Below are 23,105 nucleotides of genomic sequence, written 5' to 3' on the forward strand. Positions count from 1 at the left end.
ATGTCCACTTACCTCTCTGCGCTCGAAACATGATTTCCATTTGTAATTTTTTTTCACGTAATAGTATGAGGGTGTTTGGCCAAACTTATAAGCTGGTCAAACTAGCTTATAAGCACCTTTTTGACTTATTTACACATTTGGTAAACATCCAAAGTGCTTATAAGTCAAGTGTTTATAAGCTAAAATCAGCCATAAGTCATAAGTTGATCACCACTAACTTATGACTTTTAAGCTTATAAGCACTTGTAGTTTGACCAAGATTTTTACTAGTTTATCCTTAATAATATTTTTAGTTCACAAAATACTTTTCCTAATATAAGTTTCCTAACTTTCTCGTTGTTCCCTATTCGTTGTTCATGCTTTTCTTTACAAAGATTTTTTTTATTTATAATCATTTATAAAAAAATTAAAGGGTGCCAAACACATCAACTGTTTATTATCAGTTTTAACACGTTTATCCAAACACATAAATGCTTAATTAAAAAAACAACTTTAGCATTTAAAAATACTTTTCAGCACTTCAAGGTTATCAGCTATGTATAAGCAGCTAATCTAAGGGCTCTATTAGCCTGTTTGGCCAAGCTTCTTTTTGGCCAAACGTGCTTTTTTTGGCCAAAAACACTTTTTGGCCAAAAATTGAGGTGTTTGGCCAAGCTTTTGGAAGGAAAAAAAGTACTTTTGAGGAGAAGCATAAGCAGAAAAAAGTAGCTTATCTCCAAAAACATTTTTTTGAGAAGCACTTTTGAGAAAAATACACTTAGAAGCAGTTTTTTAAAGCTTGACCAAACACTAATTGCTCCTCAGAAGTGCTTTTCAAATTAATTAGCCAAACACAAACTGCTTTCCACCAAAAGTACTTTTGAGAAAAGCATTTTTTAAAAAAGCACTTCTCAAAATAAGCTGATTTTTGCAGCTTGGCCAAACGGGCTATATATCTTACCTAAAGTATCAACATAAGACTTAAGTGGTTACCTTTTTTTATTTTTAAGGAAAAAAAGATGATGGGACCCATGACTCAACCGCTTGCCGCAAAGGGTCAAAAGCATTCCAGATGGAGAAGATGGTCGTGATATAGGGGTCAAAGGTCCTCCTTGAGAAACTTAAAGCAATTTAATCGCTCCACTAAACTCACCATTAAGCATTTTTTTTAACGAGAAATTCATTTTAATTACTTAATATCATTTGTTTGGATCAGAACTTAAAATGCTAATGGACACTATATGTATTTATAATAATATTGGTGAATGAAACACTACATAATTTGATAGGAAAAAGTGTTAGATTAGTTAGTGTTTGATGAGAGTATTTGAGAAGAGGTTGTTTGTCCCTCATAGGAAAAGAAAGAAGGAAGAGGTGTTTAAAAGCATTTCTTTGTCTTATATAATTTGAATATTTTGAGGGTGTTTTGGAGGGAAACTGAAATTTAACTATATAGTTAAGATGTGGCACTTGGGCACTTGGGCTTTGAGCAAATTAAGTAGCCCGAATTAATATTTTAGCCACGCATTATTTGATTAATTAAAAATATTTTTAGGCTTTTTAATTTCAGAAAAAAACGTTTTAATATTTTTTTTTAAATTTAAAAGAAGGTGGCTATTGTTTTAAAAGGTGCATGTTATGAAGAGATGAGTCTGTTAATTCCAACAGACTCCTTGAGGTATTATAAATACCTATTTCATCTCCAAAACGATATCATCTGAAACTTTCATCTCTTTCTCTTCTACTTATTTTCTACAACTCACAACTATTTCGTTCTTGTGGGAAATTCGAGTTAGTTGCTGAAACTCGAATTTCAGAGGCTTTGTAAAATCCTGGAGGAATTCTACCATAATCCCTGCAGCAACGAAATTGGGAGGCTTAAATTCCTTAAGGACAGTGACTACACTATCAAGGCCTAATTATTTCGTCCCATATTCTATTATAATTCTAACAAAAAGTTCCATACCACACGTAAGCAGTTGAATTATTAAATGAATTTAGTTATTCTAGAAACTTGTAAAAATTGTATAACATCATTTCGCATTAGATTGGCGTCAAACATTAATTTTAGGACATTGAAATTAGAGAGAATGTCATATATAGAGAGATTAATTACCGATCAAATTAGATTAATTTTATAAAACATACTAGTACTACTAGTAAGAAAAGGAAGTCGCATATTCAAAGTTGGGAAAATTTCTTCATAACACCATGGTCCAAAAAGTTGGTTTTCAATGAGGACCGGTCTTCTCGTAGACCTTAGAAAAAAAAAAAACCTCAGTTTATGTTATGTAGACCATGACCTGGTCATATAATAAATTTTTCCTAAGCTTCTTTTTATTTTCTATGAAATCTTAGTATGCTTACCGTGTTTAACACATACAAATACTTTGAAAACACACTGTTCTTTTCCTCAAATTAACCAGCACCAACATAAGTATATAGCAAGCCCACCCATTTGCCTTAGATTCTCCTCAAACCCCTCCCCCCCGCACCCCCCCCCCCCCCGCCCCCTTTTTTTTTACATATACTCATGTTGTCTTGAACCAAACACCCTTAAAACATTTGACAAAAAAAAAAGCCGAGTTATTGCTAAAAAGATATAATATACATATGGACGAGACAACTGCTACAATTCTTTATGGGTGTAAATTAGCTAAAGAGCTTGAAGCCAACTTGCCAAACTGGGCAAATCAACCCCATCTCACTTTAAATAAAACCGAAGAGATCGTTGCGGTTTTTAATAATGTAAAGGAAAGATTGAGCTATCATCATCATCATCAGCAGGCACTAGAATTTTTCCATGCAGCAGAGATGCTGGGTGAGAGGCCGGCGACGGCAGCATTTGCCGTGCATGGGCTGCCGCTGGCGCAGGAAAGCGATCAAGTGGGTGTATCTGATTCGAGTAGAGGAGGTGGTTCTTCTTCTTCCTCTTCTCAAAGGCAACGAAGAAGGTAAGAAACTTCACTCTTTTGACAGCTTTTTACTTAGTGGTTTACTGCATTAACACAAACAATTCCAGCATATATTGAATTTTGCATAAGTTCTAATATAATGTTTGATTATATTAACTGCCACGTGATTTCTGAAGGTTGCTCTTTTTACTAATACTTGTAAACTTGTGAAGAAATCTGCATATTATTTCGTGTGAGATAAAATATATATGGAGCAAGAATATTACGTGTGATATATTGGTAATAATATATTGTTAAGGGCCTCAACGTATTCACGCATTACAATTATTCATTACATAATAATCTCTCAACACATAATTATTATTCACAACATATTTAATGATCTCTTCGTTATAATTCCTGCAACACTAATTCACGAACCAAACCAGCCCTTAGTGCTATGCGATGGAATATAGTTTGAAACATCAGTGGAAAAGGGTGCGCACACAATGTACAGTATATATATCTTTTTTATTTTAATATTGTGAACAGGAAAAGAGTTTTTAAATACAGTTCTATCTCTGCTTTATCAAATTTCCAAAGAAATTCCACAGAACTTTCTCAACAGCAGGGGCTACCACTAACCTATAAAAATGTCAACATACAATGATTTTCTTCCAAGTTTCTGTCGTTAATTACCAAGAAAAGGAGATCATTATGTAAGTTCAAAATCAATAATTGTGCATTTTATCATACAAAATATAATCAGAAGTGGGGACAACAATGTGTATGCACAGAAATTTGTATACAATTATTTTAGTATGACTAGATAGAGTGGTTCACATCATAATGAGGTCTTCTGGTCATAAGCTGATGTAGCATTATACCTCCGAATTCAATTGAACCAATAACTTTTGATCAGCGAATCATAAATTTACGTGAAAATTTATTAAAATTATAAAAATAGTAGATATAAAACCATAACTTTAAAAATATTAATGATTCAATATTAAAAACTTTAAATATTGAACTCATGAAATTTAAATCCTGAATCAGCAGTCATAAGCTTAAATAATGGTGTGTCATATGCTACACAGAAGAAACAATAGTAAAAAGGTATCATTAGAAGTTCCTTCGCAAATAGAAAAGAAAGAAGAAGAAAACACAAATATTTTTGTTGATCAAATCCAACAGTAGGATTTACCAGAAAAAATCAAACAGTAGAAAAATAAACTTTAAATTATTTATTCCAGTTTGTTTTAAATATGAGGATTTCAAGTCCATAGATCAAGATGAACATGAAAGCGGTTCCAAGTTCAACTGTTCCAGCATCCCATCTAAATATGTCAGCTCTAAAAGAAAACGAAAATATTTTCTTTAATTTTCTGCATGGTATAATTCTAATCAATAACTAGAACAAATAATCGAGGGTCGTTTGATTGGTGGGATAAGGAATAATAATTTCGAGAGTAGATATGGAATTATTTTATCCCACATTTGGTTGGATTTTTAAATTTGAGATTAGCAATTCTAGGATTCATTTATATCACAATTGCGGTATTGCATTATTCTAGCCCAGATAAAGGATGCGATAATAATCCTGGAATAAACCACTACAATGACAAAGATGCCCTTTTCTAAGTCTCTTCCCCCTAAAGTCCTTTATAAAATCCAAGGTTAAAACTGAAAATAAAGTTTATCCCAACATATCGAGTATATACCAAACACATGTTTTATATTATATCCCGGTGTATCCCATTTTTAATTCAATAAACTAAATATCTCCCAATAAAAATATATCTTCAAAATAATTTCATTACTATTTAGTTTTGGTAATATAATCCCATCATTATAATCTCAGGATAATATTGTCTAGTTGTGGCACATTCACATAAGTGGCTAGGTGTATAGTTTTATTCTCGGATATTTGATGAAGGTGCAGACCGGGTGATACAGACACAAGAACAGTGAGGGTGGCTGCTCCTAGAATGGGAAATCTTGAACTTCCACCTGAGGATGGTTATACTTGGAGAAAATATGGTCAGAAAGAGATCCTTGGTTCTAGGTTCCCAAGGTAAATTCATTAATTAATTTTCATACTTTAATTTATAATTTGCTAGTAATAATATACTTAATATGTGCTTCTTTTTCTTATTCTTTAACTTTTCAATTATAATTAGTATGTGACCAAATACGTGAAAATCTAAGGACAAGCTGTCTACTTCCGTAATATTTGAAGGGGTCAAACCATATAACTATATCCATTTTTATTTCACCGAGTACACGACCATTGAGTTGAAGTAGAAATTCAAGATAGAAACAGTTAGTTTGAACAACGTAACTTTGACTAATGGGATTAGAATAGGAAGGAAATCGGATTCCTCATATATAGAGAACTAGTCTTGATTACTCACTCTTAAAAGCCAGATAAGGAACAAAAAAGATACTACTACGTACTATTCTACTCTAATCAGTTTGAACTTATAGACCTTTCTCTCAGCGACTTTTCCTATATTTAGTAAACAAAATACCTATTGGATATTTGACAGTTGACCAATATTGTTCCACATACAACTACTTTTTTGGAGTCACTGGGATATATATTTTGACCCTCAAGACTTCTCACGAATTCTAGAATGATATGCATCTAAACTACCGTTAAATCCTCTTGTTAATGGAGTATTTTTTTTCTATGCTCCTTTCTTCCCCCAGCCCCTAGGTATAAAAACTACTATATATATTTAACCGCTTGTTTGGATGTATGGTATTATATTGTATTGTGTTGTTTTGATGAATACATGTTTGGATAGATTGGATCATTATTTATCGTCGTTTCATAATATACCAGCAATATGAAGAATAAACTTGTAATATTACAAAGATAAAGTATGATACGAGGTAGAATTATCTATATCTACCTATCTATATTAAAAGCACGAAAGCCCTTAGCGAAATGTCTTTCGCCTTTTTTACCCTTAAAAAATAGAGTTTACCCTGGTAAAATATAGTCTTTTTGATTATTTTCCTACTATTTAGGAATAGTCATTTGATTAATTTTCTACTATTTAGGAATAGTTATTTAATTAATTCATGCTTTTTAGGGATAGTCATTTTATTATTCTCTTTCTATTTGTAATATTTATTTTTTCAATTCCTTTCAACTCTAAAATTTCAGGCGCTTTCAATTTACACTAATAAAGTTTCCCTCACTTTCTACTCACTTTATACGTAGGAGTATATGTAGGAAAGTTACGTTCAGTTTTAGGATTTGGAGGTTTTCAGTACTACTTTATTAGTATATGTAGGTGCTAAATTGGTTTTTAGTTAGTTTTGTATCTGTATGTATAACGATACTATTGTAAATTTTTTCTATTACTTGTGTTAATTCCAACAGGATATAGATTAAAGGATTTTTTCATAATTGTAATCAAATTATAAATGATGGACATTTTGGGTTAGAGCAAAATCTGATGTGCTTTCTTAGGATCTCATAGAAAGAATCCTCGACATTAACGGAAAAGAAGTCCTAGACATTAGGTATAAATTTCTTCAAAAAAAAAAAAAAAAAATTTAAAACATACTAAAACAAAAGATGAGCCAATAGTAAGAAATTGAATAAAAAATTTATTTTCTTCAACATTGAAAAGAAATAATAAAGTGTTTGAATGAACTAATTAGCATAAGAATCCAATTAAATTGTTTTCGAATTTTAAAATATATTATATTAGTAAAATTATTTTTCACGAAACTCTTAGTATATATATAAAAAAAGTTCCCAGATTTTCAAAAGGAAGAAACAAGATATGCATTTTTATATTTAACATGAAAGATATTATAGTTACATTACATAGTTCAAATAAGATAAGAGATTTATATTAGGTAAAATTTAATTGATTTTAAAGTTCTAAATATTAGGATTCCTACATTGTTCGGATTTAGGAAATATATTTAATAAGGAAAAATTTATTTAATTTTCAAGTCCTAACTATTAAAAAATAATTAAATAATAATTTTATTGTAAAATCTATTTTTTAAAAAGTAAAATAATTGATCAATATTTCACGCATGGCCTTAGTACTTTTATAATAACATAGATAGATTATAGATTTATAATCGATTATAGAGTTAAGACCAAATTTTTATATAATTTAATTATATTAGTAAAAAAAATAAAAATTGAGGTAAGTTTTGTGAAATATTTTATTTGATTATCCGGGCATATAATAACATGTCCATTACTCTTTAGTCAAATGCTCCTTCCAGAAAGTTTATGTACCAAAATATAAGTAACATTCTAATAAATATTATAATTAGAATAAATTATTTCAATATCTGTAATTATTATACTCTTTATCTCAACATCAAATTTTAGAAATAATTTTGAAATGATACTAAATAATTGCACGTCAGATATACATAGTTATTTTAAAATTTTATACTTATTGAGATAGGGTACACGCGCAAAGCACGTACCCTAAGACTAGTTATATAAAAAGGTAGGATAAATGATAAATAAGATTATTTAATAATAAAGAAGCGCAAGATCAGAGGAAAAAATAAGTTAACGACGTGATCACAACAAATCCGTCGTTACATAAGGTAATATTTTTTTGTCACAACGTAATGACGAATTTAACGGTACGATACAATAAAATTTAAAAAATATATAAAAAAAATTATATTTAAAGTAACAATACGATACAACACAATAGATAACAACCATATTCCACACAAGCTGTAAGATACAAAGTTACTCCATGATTTTATTTAAGAACATTTGTAAGTTGACTATGAGTTTAACTTTCGTGCGAAAGTACACCATGCACTAATTAATGTTTAATAGTATATATTTAAATCCATTAACTATGTAATTTTGATGATTTTAGGGCTTATTATAGATGCACCCACCAAAAGCTATACAATTGTCCAGCCAAAAAGCAAGTCCAGCGCCTTGACAATGATCCTTACGTATTTGAAGTAACATACAGATCTCAACACACTTGCTATATGTCCGCCACAGCTCCCACCGTGCCTCCTCCGTCAGTGGAAGAGATAACTCATCAAACCACCACAATCCTTCCACCACCTCTGCCGTTGCCGCCACCAACTTCAGCCTCCTTAAGAGCGCATTGGCTCTCCATGGATATTAAGCCACAAAGAGATCAAGGCACAAGCACTATTCCATTTCACATACAAAGGTATAGAGGTGTATCCATGATTAATCATTTATATATAATGTTTGGCCAAGTTTCCACGATCTGCTTATTTTAAATGTGGTTTTTTCGGAAGTATTTCTTGAAAAAATACTTTTAAAGAATAGCCGTTTGTATCTGGCTAATCAGTTTGAAATACTTTTGCCAAAATTAGGATAGCAAATTAATTGGACCAAAGTTCCAAAAAATGTTTCCGGGGAAAAGCTACTTTCTTCAGCTTAAAAAAAACAAGTACTTATGCTACTATTCAAAGCCTTTATTTTTTTTTATTAAAAGCTTGGCCAAATACCTCAATTATTCTCTAACATAAGCAGTTTTAACTTACTAAAAACTTCGCCAAATTTGCTATTAAATAAAATGGTTCAAGGGTTTTATTTTATTTTAGGATCAAAACTTGATTTGTTTTGCTGCTTTTACTGATTTTTCACAATATAGATGTGTGTATGGTAATGTTGAAAATAATGAGTTCAATTGAACCTACCCTCAATACTATAAATCCGTATTTTTACAGGGATTTTGGGCACAGTACTGGTGGTTCACTAGCTAGTATATGCAATGTGGAGAGCAGAGACGGCGGCGCGGGGCCCTCCGGTGGTAGATATGGGAGGGAAGTTGACTATCAGTTGCCGGTGGTGGATATGGCTGACGCCATGTTTAATTATTCTGGGAGTAGCAGCAATAATAGTATGGACATCATCTTCTCTTCCATTGATGACAAATGGGACTCGGCAGAAAAGAAAGAATAGTTCATATTGTAGCCAATAATTAACAAACTAAACATGACAGAGTCTAATTAATTGTTCATGTAGACTTAAACTGATTGGCCAATTAATAAACTATTCCTAGCCGTTGAGTATTAATTAAGGTGATCACAAGATTGTGAAAGACCAACATGTTAACTTGTCTAGTTTAAGTTAAGTAGTGCCATTTTTTTTTTCAGTTTAATTTTTGTGTATTCATATTTTGTACCAATCGAAAGTTGTTTAATTTGTTTAGATAATGTCAACTTTTCTTGTTATTTTCAATCTTCCTATTCATCAAACCACCTTGTTCATCCGTAGGGAATACCGTAATTCAATTGTAGTGATCATAGGAGTTGTGAAATAACGTACTCAAGATTATTTTGTATCCCAGGGGAACTGAATGTATAAATATATGCTACTCCATATACGTGAAATTCAACCACATGTACACTTTGTTGGCTAATATAAAAAATATTTAGCCAAATGGGCAATCGATGAGGAGGTTGGATGGTGATGTCAGCGTGAAGGGGATGCCAGCTAGGCAAGGAAGAAGAGGCTTAGTTGCAGAGAAAGTATTGGCTACAATGAAAAAAAAAAAATGGTTATAGTGGGCAATATGTTAGGAGTCGGCTCATTTTGCTCTGATTAATCAACCGACTGGCCATGTGGTGTCATTTTTCCTCAATTTTACAGCGGTGGACTTTTATTCCCCAACCGACCCCGACTATGTTAGAAGGAAGAATTCAATAGGCATCCCAATATCCGTTTTCTTAGATAGATAAGAGATCAGCTAAAGTTGCCTTCCTTATCTTTCAATCTGGATAGTGGTTTTCAACATTCTAGAAAGCTCCTTTTAGTGGATATGACACCAAGTAACCATTTTTAAATATGTTGTTTGAAATATATTCACAGTTTATAATGTATTTCAAGATTAACCAATTTCGTTCAAACTTTAGGACATACCGTCCTAGAATTTAAACCTCAAAATTTAAACTTCAGGACATCGTGTCCTAAAGTTCGAAAATTGTGTCATAAAGTTCGAATCTTATATCCTGAATTTTAAATTAATAGTTCAGAAATTCAGAACACTTAGTCCTGAATTTTAAATTAGCAGCTCAAAATTTCAGGACACTAAGTCCTGAATTTTCAAATTCAGAATACTTAGTCCTGAAATTTGGATGAATTAGCTAATCTTTATATACATTGTAAATTGTGAATATATTTTAAATAGCGAGTTTAAAAGTGACTATTTCCCCACTTCGCCCCTCATTTTATAACTTTACTGACTGACTAGTTCAAATAATAACAATATTAAAAACATTCACTCTTTATAAAAAAAAGGAAAAAGAAAGACCATATAGTGAAACCTCAATAGAATCTTATGCCTTTTTTTTTTTTTGTAATTATAGTACACTTTTGTTACCAGGAAAATATTGCAAAAATAGTACGGGCGTAGCCAGTTTTCGGACTGGTCATTTAAAAATAGCCAGTGTTTGCAAACTCATTGAAAAATAGTCACTATTTTGCTGCAACAGGAACCGGTCTAGCATAATATACTGGAGATCGGTGCGCATGTGTATGAACTTCCAGCATATTATGTTGGAACTCTAACACGCAAAAAGTTACAGTATAATATACTAGACATTGGAGTACCTATGTATGAACTTCCAGCATATTATACTGGAACTCCAGTATATTATCCTGGAGTTCCAGTATACTTATGCCGGGACTCCATTATAATATGCTGGAGTTCCAGTATACTTATGCTGGAACTCCAGTATATTATGTTGGAGTATTTTCCGGATTCTGAACAGTATTTTTGTTCAGATTTATTTTTACATAAAAAATGGCTAAATTTCAATTACTTTTGAAGCTGTGACTATTTTTGAATGACCATTTGTAAATCTGGCTATTTTTAAATTTCTCCCGAAAATATTTAAAAGTATAACAAACCCATATATCTAGACATAAGTCCCAACTATAATCTAATGTAAAGATTCGCAATAGTTCTTCTTCCTCCTATCTCCTTAACAATCTGAACATTTATTGAATACAAAGCTATAAATCTATGGGTAGAAATTTAAATTAGGCAGTAGTATTAATGTCACAATTCGAAATTTCTGCCTTCGGGATCGTGATAACGCCTAACATTTCACTTGCTAGGCAAGTCAATATTAGCTACATTTTTAACCATTTTAACAATTCAAATCAAATGATAACAATAAAATTGAGTAGTCTGAAATAAAGCGACAAGCTAATAAACGACATACAATCTCAGAAACTGGTGTTACTATTACACGAGCATCTAGAGTACTACATATAGTAGTCTGAATAAAATATAACTGTTTGGATCAAAATAAATAACTAAGATGACATAGAAGGAGACTTCAGGGCTGCGGACGCCATGCAGCTATACCTCAAGTCTCCACTGATAGCTGGATCGGGGCAATCTCACTGTCGCTGCTGGGACCCACTTCGATATCTGCACAAGAAGTGCTGAGTGTCGTATGAATACAACCGACCACATGTACTCTGTAAGTGTCGAGCCTAACCTCAACAAAATAATGACGAGGCTAGGGAGGGTCACTTACAATAACCTGTACGCAATAATAGTAATAACAGGAAAAACAAAAAATGGAAGTAAAGTAATTAACTCATGTAAACGAACTCGAAATCCAACTACCAGAGAGCCCAGAATAATAAGTCTCATAAACGCATCTCAAAATACCGAGGCAAATCAAACAATCACAAACAAATACCACATATACAATCTGTTGCGGCGTGCAATCCGATCCCACCATATCATCATCTGTCATTATCATAATCTGTCTTTATTTCGCCATTTCAATTCATTACCTTTAAATTTTCGTTGCGGCGTGCAACCTACTCCCCAAAAAATTTCAATCAATATAAACAATTCAACAACCAAGAACCCTGAAATCCATAACACAGATGCAGAATATATTTTCTAATATCTGAATGGTGTATTCGGACTGCCTGTCCGTATGGGGGTGAAATATTGTGCTCAACTCAACCCGCGTGCCTACTCACGCTGTACAACCCTCTAGAAATGCGATGTGAACTGCGTGCCTCGATAAAAAATAATGGATACCGGCATACCGTGCAGACGAACAATCTCGCGAATATAGATCTCAGCTAATCGCTCTGAAGAATATGTAAGTGCCACCAGAATGAAATGCGCCGACTTGGTCAATCTATCCACAATCACCCATACAACGTCAAATTTCTTTTGAGTCCGCGGGAGCCTAACAACGAAGTCCATGGTAATACGCTCCCACTTCCACTCAGAAATCTCATACCTCTAAAGCAAACCGCCATGCGTCTGATGCTCGTACTTCATCTGCTGACAATTTAGGCACTGAGCTACATATACAACTATATTTTTCTTCATTATTCTCCACCAATAATTCTTCCTCAAATCCTGATACATCTCAGCAACACCTAGATGGATGGAATACCACGAACTATGGGCCTTCTCAAGAATCAACTCACGAAGCCCATCCACATTGCGCACACAAATCTGACTCTGCATCCATAACACCCATAATCTCCAATAAAAACCTTCTTGGCATCACTATGCTGCACCGTGTCCTTAAAGACAAGCAAATGGGGATCATCATACTGATGCTCTCTGATGTGCTCATACAAGAAGACTGAGAAACCGTACAAGCAAGAATCCGACTAGGCTTCGAAACATCTAACCTCACGAATTGATTGTCCACAACTTGAACATCTGATGCTAGCGGTCTCTCACCAACTGGAATATATGCAAGGCTACCCATACTCACAATCTTTCTACTTAAGGCATCAGCCGCCATATTGGCCTTCTCGGGATGATACAAAATGGTGATATCATAGTCTTTTAACAGCTCTAACCACCTCCGCTGCCTCAAGTTGAGATTTTATTGCTTAAACAAGTACTATAGACTCCGATGATCTGTGAACACCTCATATGACACACCGTAGAGGTAATGCCTACAAATCTTCAATGCATGAACAATCGCTGCCAACTCTAAGTCATGAACATTGTAATTCTTCTCATGAACCTTCAACTGTTGAGACGCGTATGCAATCACCTTGCCATCCTGCATCAATACTGCACCAAGCCCAATATTCTATGCATCATAATACACAATATAGGATCTCAAACCCGTAGGTAATACCAACACCGGAGATATAGTCAAGGCAGTCTTAAGCTTCTGAAAGCTCAACTCACACTCATCAGACCAACTGAATGGGGCACCCTTCTAGGTCAATCTAGTCAATGGGGTTGTGATGGAAAAACCCCTCCACGAACCGACGATAATAACCTGCCAAACCCAGGAAGCTCTGAATCTCTGTAGTTGAAGTAGGTCTAGGTCAATTCTGAACTGCCTTAATCTTTTTAGGATCCACTTTAATGCCTTTGGCAGATACAACGTGTCCCAAAAAGGCAACCGAGTCCAACCAAAACTCACACTTTGAAAACTTGGCGTATAACTTACTAACTCTCAGGGTCTGAAGTACCACCCCAAGAAGCTGCTCATGCTCCTCTCGACTGCGAGAGTAGATTAAAATATCATCAATGAAGATGAACACGAAAGAATCCAAATAGGGCTTAAATATCCGATTCATCAAATCCATAAATGTTGCTGGGGCATTTGTCAAGCCAAATGACATCACTAAGAACTTATAATGCTCGTACCGAGTCCGGAAAGCTGTCTTAGGGACATCCGATGCCCTAATCTTCAATTGATGATATCCAGATCGCAAATCAATCTTCAAAAACACTTTGGCACCCTGAAGCTGATCAAATAAGTCACCAATCCTCGGTTAGGGATACTTGTTCTTGATGGTGACTTTGTTCAACTGTCGATAATCTGTACACATCCTCATGGAACCATCCTTCTTCTTCACAAACAACACTGGTGCACCCCAGGGCGAGACACTAGGTCTAATGAATCCTTTATCAAGCAAATCCTGCAACTGCTCCTTCAATTCTTTCAACTCAGGTGGCACCATATGGTATGGTGGAATAGAAATGGGCTGAGTGCCCGGAGCCAAGTCAATACAAAAATCAATATCTCTGCCGGGTGGCATCCCCAACAGATCTGCAGGAAACACCTCTAGAAACTCACGCGCATTAGGTCCTGAATCTATGGAAGGAACCTCCGCACTAGAATCACAAACATAGGCCAAATATGCTAGACATCTCTTCTCGACCATATGACAAGCCTCCGCATAAGAAATAACTTTGCTAGTAGAATGGCCAGGAGTCCCCCTCCACTCTAATCGGGGAAATCTCGGCATGACTAAGGTCATTGTCTTGGCGTAATAGTCCAATATAGCATGATAAGGTGATAACCAATCCATGCCCAAAATAGCATCAAAGTCCACCATATCAAGGCTCCCGATAGAAACCACACACGAATGATAAACACGATCTACAACAATAGAATCTCTCACAAGCGTGGACACACATACAGGAGCACTCAAAGAATCATGACAGTTAGATATAAAGTAAAATAGGATGACAAGTAGGAATAAGTTGAGCCCGGATCAAATAGAACTGAAGCATATCTATGGAAAACGGAACAATACATGTGATGAAGGTGTCAAATGACTCGGCCCTAAGTTTAGTAAATGTATAAAAATGGCGCTGGGCCTCACCAGTATGACTTCCTACCCTCGGGTGACCCCTAACTGGTTGGCCTCCACCTCTAATAGCCTGACCTCTACCTCTAACAACCCGAACCCCGCCTCTAGCTGGCTGTGCGGGCGGTGGAGAAACCGGTGCCAGCATAATGGCACGAGAACCTTGTTGAGGTATGCTGCTAGTCAATCTAAGGTAATATCTCCTGATGTGACCTATGCTCTCATACTCAAAGCACTCCCTTGGTTGCTGAGGCTGCTGAAGCTGAGACTGACCTTGACGGCCCAGATTGCTGCTGTAGTAACTCTGAAGCGGTGGTGCACTAATAGGAGCTGAAGGTGCACTGGATGCTGGCTAGTCCGGATGAGACCCATAAGAACCATGACAGCCCAAAACACCGTGGGCTACCTGAAGAGCTGACTGAATCGGCCTAGAGGGATGGCCTCTACCAAAAGAACCTCTACCTCCAGATGAGGCACCATTGAAGCCACCGAAATGATGGGGCCTCTACTCATATGTTGACCCTCTATCCTGACCATGAACCATCTCGATCCGTCTTGCAATCTCTATGGCCCTCTAGAAAGAAATATCATCCCCCATATCCTTGTCCATCTAAAGCTTGATGCCGAAGTAAGACCATCAATAAACCTCCTCACCATCTCTTTATCTGTGGGAATCAACATAGCAGCATGATGGGCCAAGTCCACAAATTTGGTCTCGTACTGGGTGACGGTCATGTCACCCTACTGAAGGCACTCAAACCACCTACGGTACTCCTATCTTAGAGTGAAAGGAATAAACTTCTCCAAAACTAGCTGCAAAAATGGATCCCAGGTAAGTGAAGGTGAACCAGCTAGTCTGCTCTGCTCAAAATCCTACCACCACCTCTTGGCAGAATCGGTCATCTGGAACAATGCAATGTCGACCCTATTGGTCTCAACAATACCCAAGTTGTGCAACACCTTGTGGCAACGGTCCAAGTAATCCTATGGATCCTCAGAGGGTGCACCGCTAATGAATAAGAAAGATCTTGGTGAACTTATCCAACCTCATCAATCCCTCAGAAGACATTGTGGGTCTCTCCCTAGGCTATGTAGCAACTACGGGTTGAACTACCCCAATACTGGAGCTGCCGGAGTCTGGTATAGGGGATCCATCTGCTCCGGAGTGTGAGTGGCGAGAGTCTGTACTCCTATCCCACCCTAGGAGATGGCTGGTACCATAGGAAATACTCTGGTTTGAGCCACACTCTCCATGAGTCCAACTAAGGGGACTAGAGCATCTTGAAGTACAGGAGTGGAAGCGAATCCCTCTAGGACCTGAGCGGGTCCGACTGGTGCGGTCTGAACTGGGAACTCCTCCTCATGGACAGTCTGAGGCTCCACCATGGGTGCTGCTGCTGCTCGTACTCTAGGATGAGCTCTGCCTCTGCCTTGGCCCCGACCCCTACCCCTGGTAGTGGCTGCAACAGGGGGCTCTAGCTTCTACCCAGTTGTAAACATTGTGTGAGTTCTCACTATCTGCAAGAGAACAAGAGTATAAAGGTTCAAACTTCAATAATGGAAATAACCCGCACGATAAAGAAATAAAGAAGGAGAAAGACAGGACTGCGGTCGCCAGGCGGCTACCTCGCTATCTCCGATGAAAGTCCGCGACTGGAATAGTCATCAGCTGCTACCGTGGCCAAAAATACCTGGATCTACACAAGGTGCAGGGGGTAACGTGAGTACACCAACTCAGTAAGTAACAAGTCTAAACTATGGACTGATAGGTAGTGACGAACGTAACCTCAACAGGAAATATAAATAAACTGTGTTGAAAGAGTAGGCATGCTATCAATTTAGGAATACAACTCAAGCAGTAAAATAAATACAGATCTGAATAGTGTGAGATATAAAGCTCAACTAACTCTACATGCCAATGCACAGAATGTATGACATGCACCATGTGCTCCCACTCTCAAGTGCTCAACTACTCGGTACTGCATATGGCCATTCGGCCCAGGGAAATCCATCCCGGAACATATACAACACTCACTGCAAGTCAAACAGTACCGAGGAACAAGAGTAATCCAACCTTGAGGAGAAATCCATCTCCAGGGATATATATGTATACACACTGAACCACTCGGTACCGCATATGGCCATCCGGCCCAAGGAAATCCATCCTGAGGTAAAGGGCAATCCAACCCTGGGGAGAAATTCATCTCCAGATATCAATACTTCGGACAAATTCATGTCCAGGGAAATCCATCCCTCAAAAATATCATCTGTGCTCAGTAGGGGTGTGTTACAGACTCCGGAGGGGCTCCTATAGCCCAAGTGCTATCATAATCATCAACATAACCGCTGCGGCATGCATCCCAATCCCATAACTGTCACTCATAATCAGGCTCTCAGCATCACTTAGTCATCACTCTCCAGTCTCTCACACACGGGCTCACAATGCCATAAAACTAGCCCGAAATAATGATATGATGTGCCAAATAACAACAACAGAGACAGAGACATGATATGATATGCTTGAATAAGACTGAGTATAAAATATCAATGAATCTAATGAAATGACAGCAATAAAGACCACTCGGGTCTCAACAGTATCGACGTGAAGCCCCAACAGGATAGCTAGCATTATTTACTGCACGTTTACTTAATCACATGATAGGAACAAGGATATCAGCAAGAAAGAGTCACTAAGCGGTGCCATGGAATGAACCAGGCAACAATTCTCACGGTGCATGCCCGCATGCCCATCACTTGGCATGTGTGTCACCTCAATACAATCATATAACACATAGTTCGGGGTTTCGAACCCTCAGAACCAAGTTTGGAGGCATTACTTACATCAAACCAAGCCAAATCCTACTCCGCTATGCCTTTGCCTCTGGAATCGGCCTCCGAATGTCTAAACCAAAAGCAATACAATGCAGTCAATATAGGCAAAGGAATAAATTCCACACAAAAACTATTAATCTAGACCAAAATTCTGAAATTCACCCAAACCCGGCCCCCGGGCCCACATCTCAGAATCCAACAGATGTCACAAAACTAGAAAGCCCTTTCACTCATGAGTCCATACATACAAGATTTATCAAAAATCTGACTCCATTTGACCCCTCAAAATCCTCAATCACACTCTCCAAAATCCCAAGCCCTAACCCCTTATTTTTACCCTTAATCACCACTAATTACATGATTAAACCATGGGAAATTACCATAAACACGAGTATTAGGGCTTAAATTACTCACCTCAATGAAAACCCCCTTGAATCCCTTTTGAAATTGCTCCCAAAAGCTCCAAATCCGGATAAAAATAGTGAAGAATGACCCAAAATTCGCGAAGTCCCCCTTTTATACATTCTGCCTAGCATTTCCACATCTGTGGTACTCATGTCGCTTCTGCGACACCGCACCTACGGAAAATCCATCGCAGGTGCGGTTCTCACTTAAATCTCAGAACCCGCTTCTGCGGTCAAATTCCCGCATCTGCGGTCTCGCAGGTGCGGTCCACTATTTGCACCTGCGGCTCCTGCCCTTCTGAGCTATGGCCGCTTCTGCGGCTGATCTTCCGCTTCTGCAAGCCCACACCTGCATTCCCCACTCCGCAGGTGCGGTTATGACAGCTGAGTGAAATCTTTAACATTCCTCAAATTCCAACCTTGTTTACTCAACCACCCGAAATCAACCCGAGGCCCTCGGGACCTCTACCAAACATACCAACAAGTCACATATTAATATACGATCTTAGTCAAACCTTCGGAACACTCAAAACAACATCAAAACACCAAATTACCCTCAGATTCAAGCCTAAGAGCTTCTAAACTTCCAAATTCCGCAAATGATGCCGAAACATACCAAACCTCGTTCGAATGACCTAAAATTTTGCACAGACATCACAAATGACACTATGAACCTACTCCAACTTTTGTAATTCCATTCTGACCCCGATATCAAAATTTTCACTGCCGATCGAAAATCGCCAAATTTCCAATTTCGCCAATTCAAGCCTAATTATACTACGGACCTTTAAATCACATTCCGGACGTGCTCCCTAGTCCAAAATTACCTAACAGAGCTAATCGAACCATCAGAATTCACATCCGAGATCTTTTATACATAAGTCAATGTCCTGTTGACTTTTACAACTTAAACTTCTAAATAGGAGACTAAGTGCCTCATTCCACACCGAAACCACTCCGAACCCGAACCAACCAACACGGTACGATGAAATACAGTTGAAGAACACATAAAGAAGCAAAAATAGGGGAAACGGGGCTATGACTCATGAAACGACCGGCCGGGTCATTACAGACATATTATTCATGTGACAAAAAAAACTCTGAAAAATCCGACAAAACCGAACCAATCCAAACCGATATAATTGGTTTGGTTTGGTTTTAATAATAATTGAACCAACCCGGTCTATGTACACCCTTAATGATGTCCATGACTGAGGGTGGACCGATGAGAGCTCGTCAAGCTGGACTGGTAGGGTTCTAGGTTGACAAGCTTCTAAAGAAAGGTGCAGATGTCACCTCAGGCGAATACCGCATTGGAATGAGAGAGGAAAGCGAAGAGCTTTATAGGGCAAGACAAAAGTTCACATACACGCGCTATTTTGGAGCTCGAGGTGGCGTAGCCCAAAAGATAAATCCGTGGGGGCCTAGACCCAAAATGGACAATATGTGTCAGGGACTTGTGTCGTGACAAATGGCGTAGTCCAAAAGACAAATCCGTGCGTACTTGGACCCAAAACAAACAATACGTGCCGTGAGCTTTGGTCGTGACAACTATAATCAGTAAACTGTAAATTTCATTTCCCCGAGTAAAAAAATGAGTTTTGAACTAATTATTACTACTTTGCGTTTTATATGTTTATTTAATCAAATTTTTCATGAAAAACTGTTCAAAAAGATACATCATCAAACATCTCTATTTTTCATTTTTCTGAATGCCTTTCTTTTTTATTTTAAAGTCACTAATTCCATGTTATGGAAGATGGGAATTTTTAAACCTAAACATAACGTTAAAGTTAATTTTGATCCAATAAGTGGAAAAAGAGGCATTTTAAAGGGCTATTTGCAGCCATACCCGATATTTATGTCACCTTTTAACCTGTACTCTATTTTAAAAATTATTGATTTAGTAGCTAGCTGACAAAAAATCCATAATAATATGACCATTATACCCCTAAAAAATATATAAAAGATACATCACGCATAAATCACTTTACGGTTCTCTTCCATCATTCCGTCTCTCCTTAGATCTCCTCTCGCAAACCAGAAATTTAAACCAGATTCAAATTCCAAATTCAAAATTACAAAATACATTGTAAGTATTGCAATTCATTTTTAGAATTCAAATTAGTTTTTGAAACTGATTGATCTTCATGATATATATTTCTATAATTATTGTCACGATCCAAAATCCCATTATAGGTCATGATGACGCCCAACACCATTGTTAGGCAAGCCAATCCTAAACAACTAGTGAGTTTTCAATTATTTTATTAAACAATCCCAACATTTACTTAACTTATATTTAAAGCAGTCGATAATTAACAATTTCATAACAATAGAACACAACCCAAAAATGATAGTCTACTAATGTATGTGCCAGGAACTAGTGTCACAAGTATTAGGATAACTAGTAGAATATACAAAATACAAATATCCTACTGCTTGAATAGAGTAGGCAGTAATAACAAAAGGAGAGACTCTGGCATGCTGCTGAACGGCTCAGAAGGGGGAAAACTCACCGTGGAATCTTGATAAAATTTCAGGGATGCGTGCCGGCTGGGTAGCTAGATGCACCGGCCTCAGATCCTGTACAATTAAGTACAAAAGCATAGTATGAGTATATAATAGTATGTACCCAGTAAGTATTTGATTGCTTCAAACTCCAAACTACTAAAAAGTAGGAAGAGAGGGTCGCAATAGCTTTTACCCGATATGAGGGTCGGGATCGAATCCACAGGGAGCTAGGAATGGAGTTGAGTATCTATCTAGACTAGAAGTGTGTATTTGTTCCAAATGTCACTTCCATACATTTTTGGGTTTTTAGATTATAAACTACTATTACCAAGCTATTAATTGAAACTAGATTATGCTACGAGATAATTGTTAAGTTGTATCTAATGGGAAGAAGGGCACTAGGGTCGTGACATTACCTAGGTGGCTAATTGACGGGCAGAAGTTATTAAAGTTTGATTGACATAATTGGGGCCTATGCAATAACCGTTGCACAGTTTTGCCCACTCTCACACCTCTCGGTAGAGAGAGTGATTTTGTCCAATTGACTCTCTCGAGACCAAATGGGTAGGCAAATTAGATCAAGCAACTAGGGTTCAAGTAGGGTGATTACTCTCTCGAGGTTTAACCCGTTAACTGGGACTATCAATTCTCTTGAGTCCATCCCAATTCCTTGTTGGGTCAATTTTGGAGACTTAGGCTCTCTTTCTCAAGAAGAGCCAAGTCAACTTAGCACAAACCAGTGTTTGCAACCACCAATTCATAGAATAAACCATAAAATTGACCCAAATAACAAATACCCACAGTCAATCTAACAATAGATGGAAAGACCTATCAATTACCCATACTAGGGTTGAGCCACAACCCAACTAATGGGTTTAGCTACTCATGCTTGAAGAAGAAAATAAAGAAATAGATGAAGAACAAGGCATATTAATTAAATGCTAATGTAAATACAAAGAATCTATCGTTAATTTAAAGCTAAGATGCCAAAAATGGCTACAAATGAGGTTCCCACGAGCGCAGCTCAGCTCTGATATATCTGATGACTTAAAAAATGGTAAAATGTTCTATTTATACTAGGCTGGAAAAATTGGACAAAAATACCCATGCGGGGTCAGTGCAGGCCGCATAAAATGGACCATGGTTGCATTAGGATCTTGAACTTCAATTCTGGGATCTCTGAACTTGGCTCCGCGGACCGCGTAGAATGGATCGCGGCCGCGGAGGCAGCTGTCGCGGTCCGCACATCCATGACCGCGGACCGCATTGGTATTTCCCATCTCTCTGAATATCTCTTCCGCGGACCACACAAAAAGGTAGCGCGAACGCGGAGCCTTCACCGTGGACCGCGAAATGTGTACCGCGGCTGCGTTACTTGAAGCCCATTTTTGCCATTCCGCGGACCGCACAAAAAGGTAGCGCGGCTGTGGAGCCTTCACCATGGACCGCGAAATGTGTACCGCGGCCGCGTTGCCTGAAGCCTGTTTTTTTCTTCTCTCTGAATCACCTTAGTGCGGCCGCATTCGACTTTGTGCGGTCCGCACTAGGCTTGTTTTCCCTCAGTTGAGCAGGTTTTACTCCTTTTGAGCCCATCTTTGACATTTCATCACTTTGTCGCTCAAACGTGCAATCAAGCACAACTTATGAGCCTTTTGGGACTATTTTGTAATAATTTATAATCAAAGCATAGGCAAGAAGGAGCATGAAACTCGTTAAAATCCCTACTTACCAACTCCCCCAAACTTAAGCCTTTGCTTGTCTTCAAGCAAACAAAATAAAACCCACCCCTTAAGAAAAAATCCAAGTATTTCCAACTATCCTAAAGTAATCTCAACAAGCATCAATTGGGACTAACAATTGCCCTCAATACGAATGAATCATTAACAACATTTAAACTTTGAAAACTATGGATCAAATGTGACACAAGAGCATCAAGAGTTGACTCATTACATCAAAAAGCTTTCTCAATTACTTTGGTTATTATGGAACTTTGACTCACACATCCTCAACTCTCCCTAAGCAAACCTCACCTTTTAGAGTATTAGCACATAAACCGAGGTTAATGGGAATTCACTAATCTCTCTCAAGGAAAAGTCACAAGTCCGGCTCTAAGTACCATATGCTTGCCCCTCAGGTAAGTATCCACTAATGTAAGCGTCCTTCAACTCAATATCATATAGGGCTTTTGAGGAGTCAATGTGAAGGATTTTGGTTCAGGGTAGGAAAAGTTTTGTCTAAATGGGTTCCATCTTCCCTTAAGCACTTCTTTTGATGCATTTGGCACAATTCTCTTGACTTTTTGAGTATCTCACTTCTTTTTAAGGGGTTAGAGAGATGTAATGTCACTCTTTTTATTGCACTTCAAAGCGTTTATCCTTTTTCAACTTTTTCCACACCTTTTTTCTCTTTTTTTCTTTCTTGAATCCCTTTTTATTCTTTTTCACATTGGGCTTTCTTTTTGTCTTTTTCTTTTCTTTTCTTTTTCATTGCCTTCCTTTTCTTCGCTTTAGTACCTTTTACCACTTGTTCCTTCTCTCGTCTCCCCCCAAACTTTTGCCATTGCTCAAGGGAAGATCGGGTGCCGAAAGAGGGTATATTTTAGAATGGATATAGGTTGATAGTATTGGTTCTTGAAAGAAAAAGGTTTAAGACTCAAAAGGGTTAACTAGGAAGTATATCATTGGTGGGCTATGGAATTGTTCAACTATCATTTGGATAAGGAAGAGCCTATAATCCCTTCTCAAGCCAAATTTTACTTAAGATTTTGCCTTAACAGACATTCAGGGCAAGTTCTAGACCATTGGCTCGGAACTTGGACTCACAATTCAATTTCTCACTACACAAGCTCAAGGATTGCTAAAGATATAGAGT

At 37.2% G+C, this 23,105-nt stretch overlaps 1 protein-coding gene across 2 annotated transcripts; it reads left to right on the forward strand.

The window, feature by feature from the left end:
• The first annotated feature begins 2,498 nt into the window (after positions 1 to 2,498).
• Positions 2,499 to 9,087, forward strand: LOC107789289 (WRKY transcription factor 55-like). 2 transcript variants are annotated; one of them, XM_075255111.1, is made up of 4 exons: positions 2,499 to 2,933; positions 4,810 to 4,947; positions 7,760 to 8,071; positions 8,598 to 9,087. In XM_075255111.1, exons 1-4 carry the CDS (start codon positions 2,593 to 2,595, stop codon positions 8,830 to 8,832), a joined length of 1,026 nt encoding a protein of 341 aa, XP_075111212.1. In that variant the 5' UTR covers positions 2,499 to 2,592; the 3' UTR covers positions 8,833 to 9,087. The 2 variants fall into 2 exon arrangements, with proteins under 2 accessions (XP_075111212.1, XP_075111213.1); XM_075255112.1 differs by having other exon boundaries at positions 4,816 to 4,947.
• Positions 9,088 to 23,105: the final 14,018 nt, after the last annotated feature.

The sequence above is a fragment of the Nicotiana tabacum genome, chromosome 6, assembly GCF_000715075.1.
Source record: "Nicotiana tabacum cultivar K326 chromosome 6, ASM71507v2, whole genome shotgun sequence".
Lineage (NCBI taxonomy): Eukaryota > Viridiplantae > Streptophyta > Magnoliopsida > Solanales > Solanaceae > Nicotiana > Nicotiana tabacum.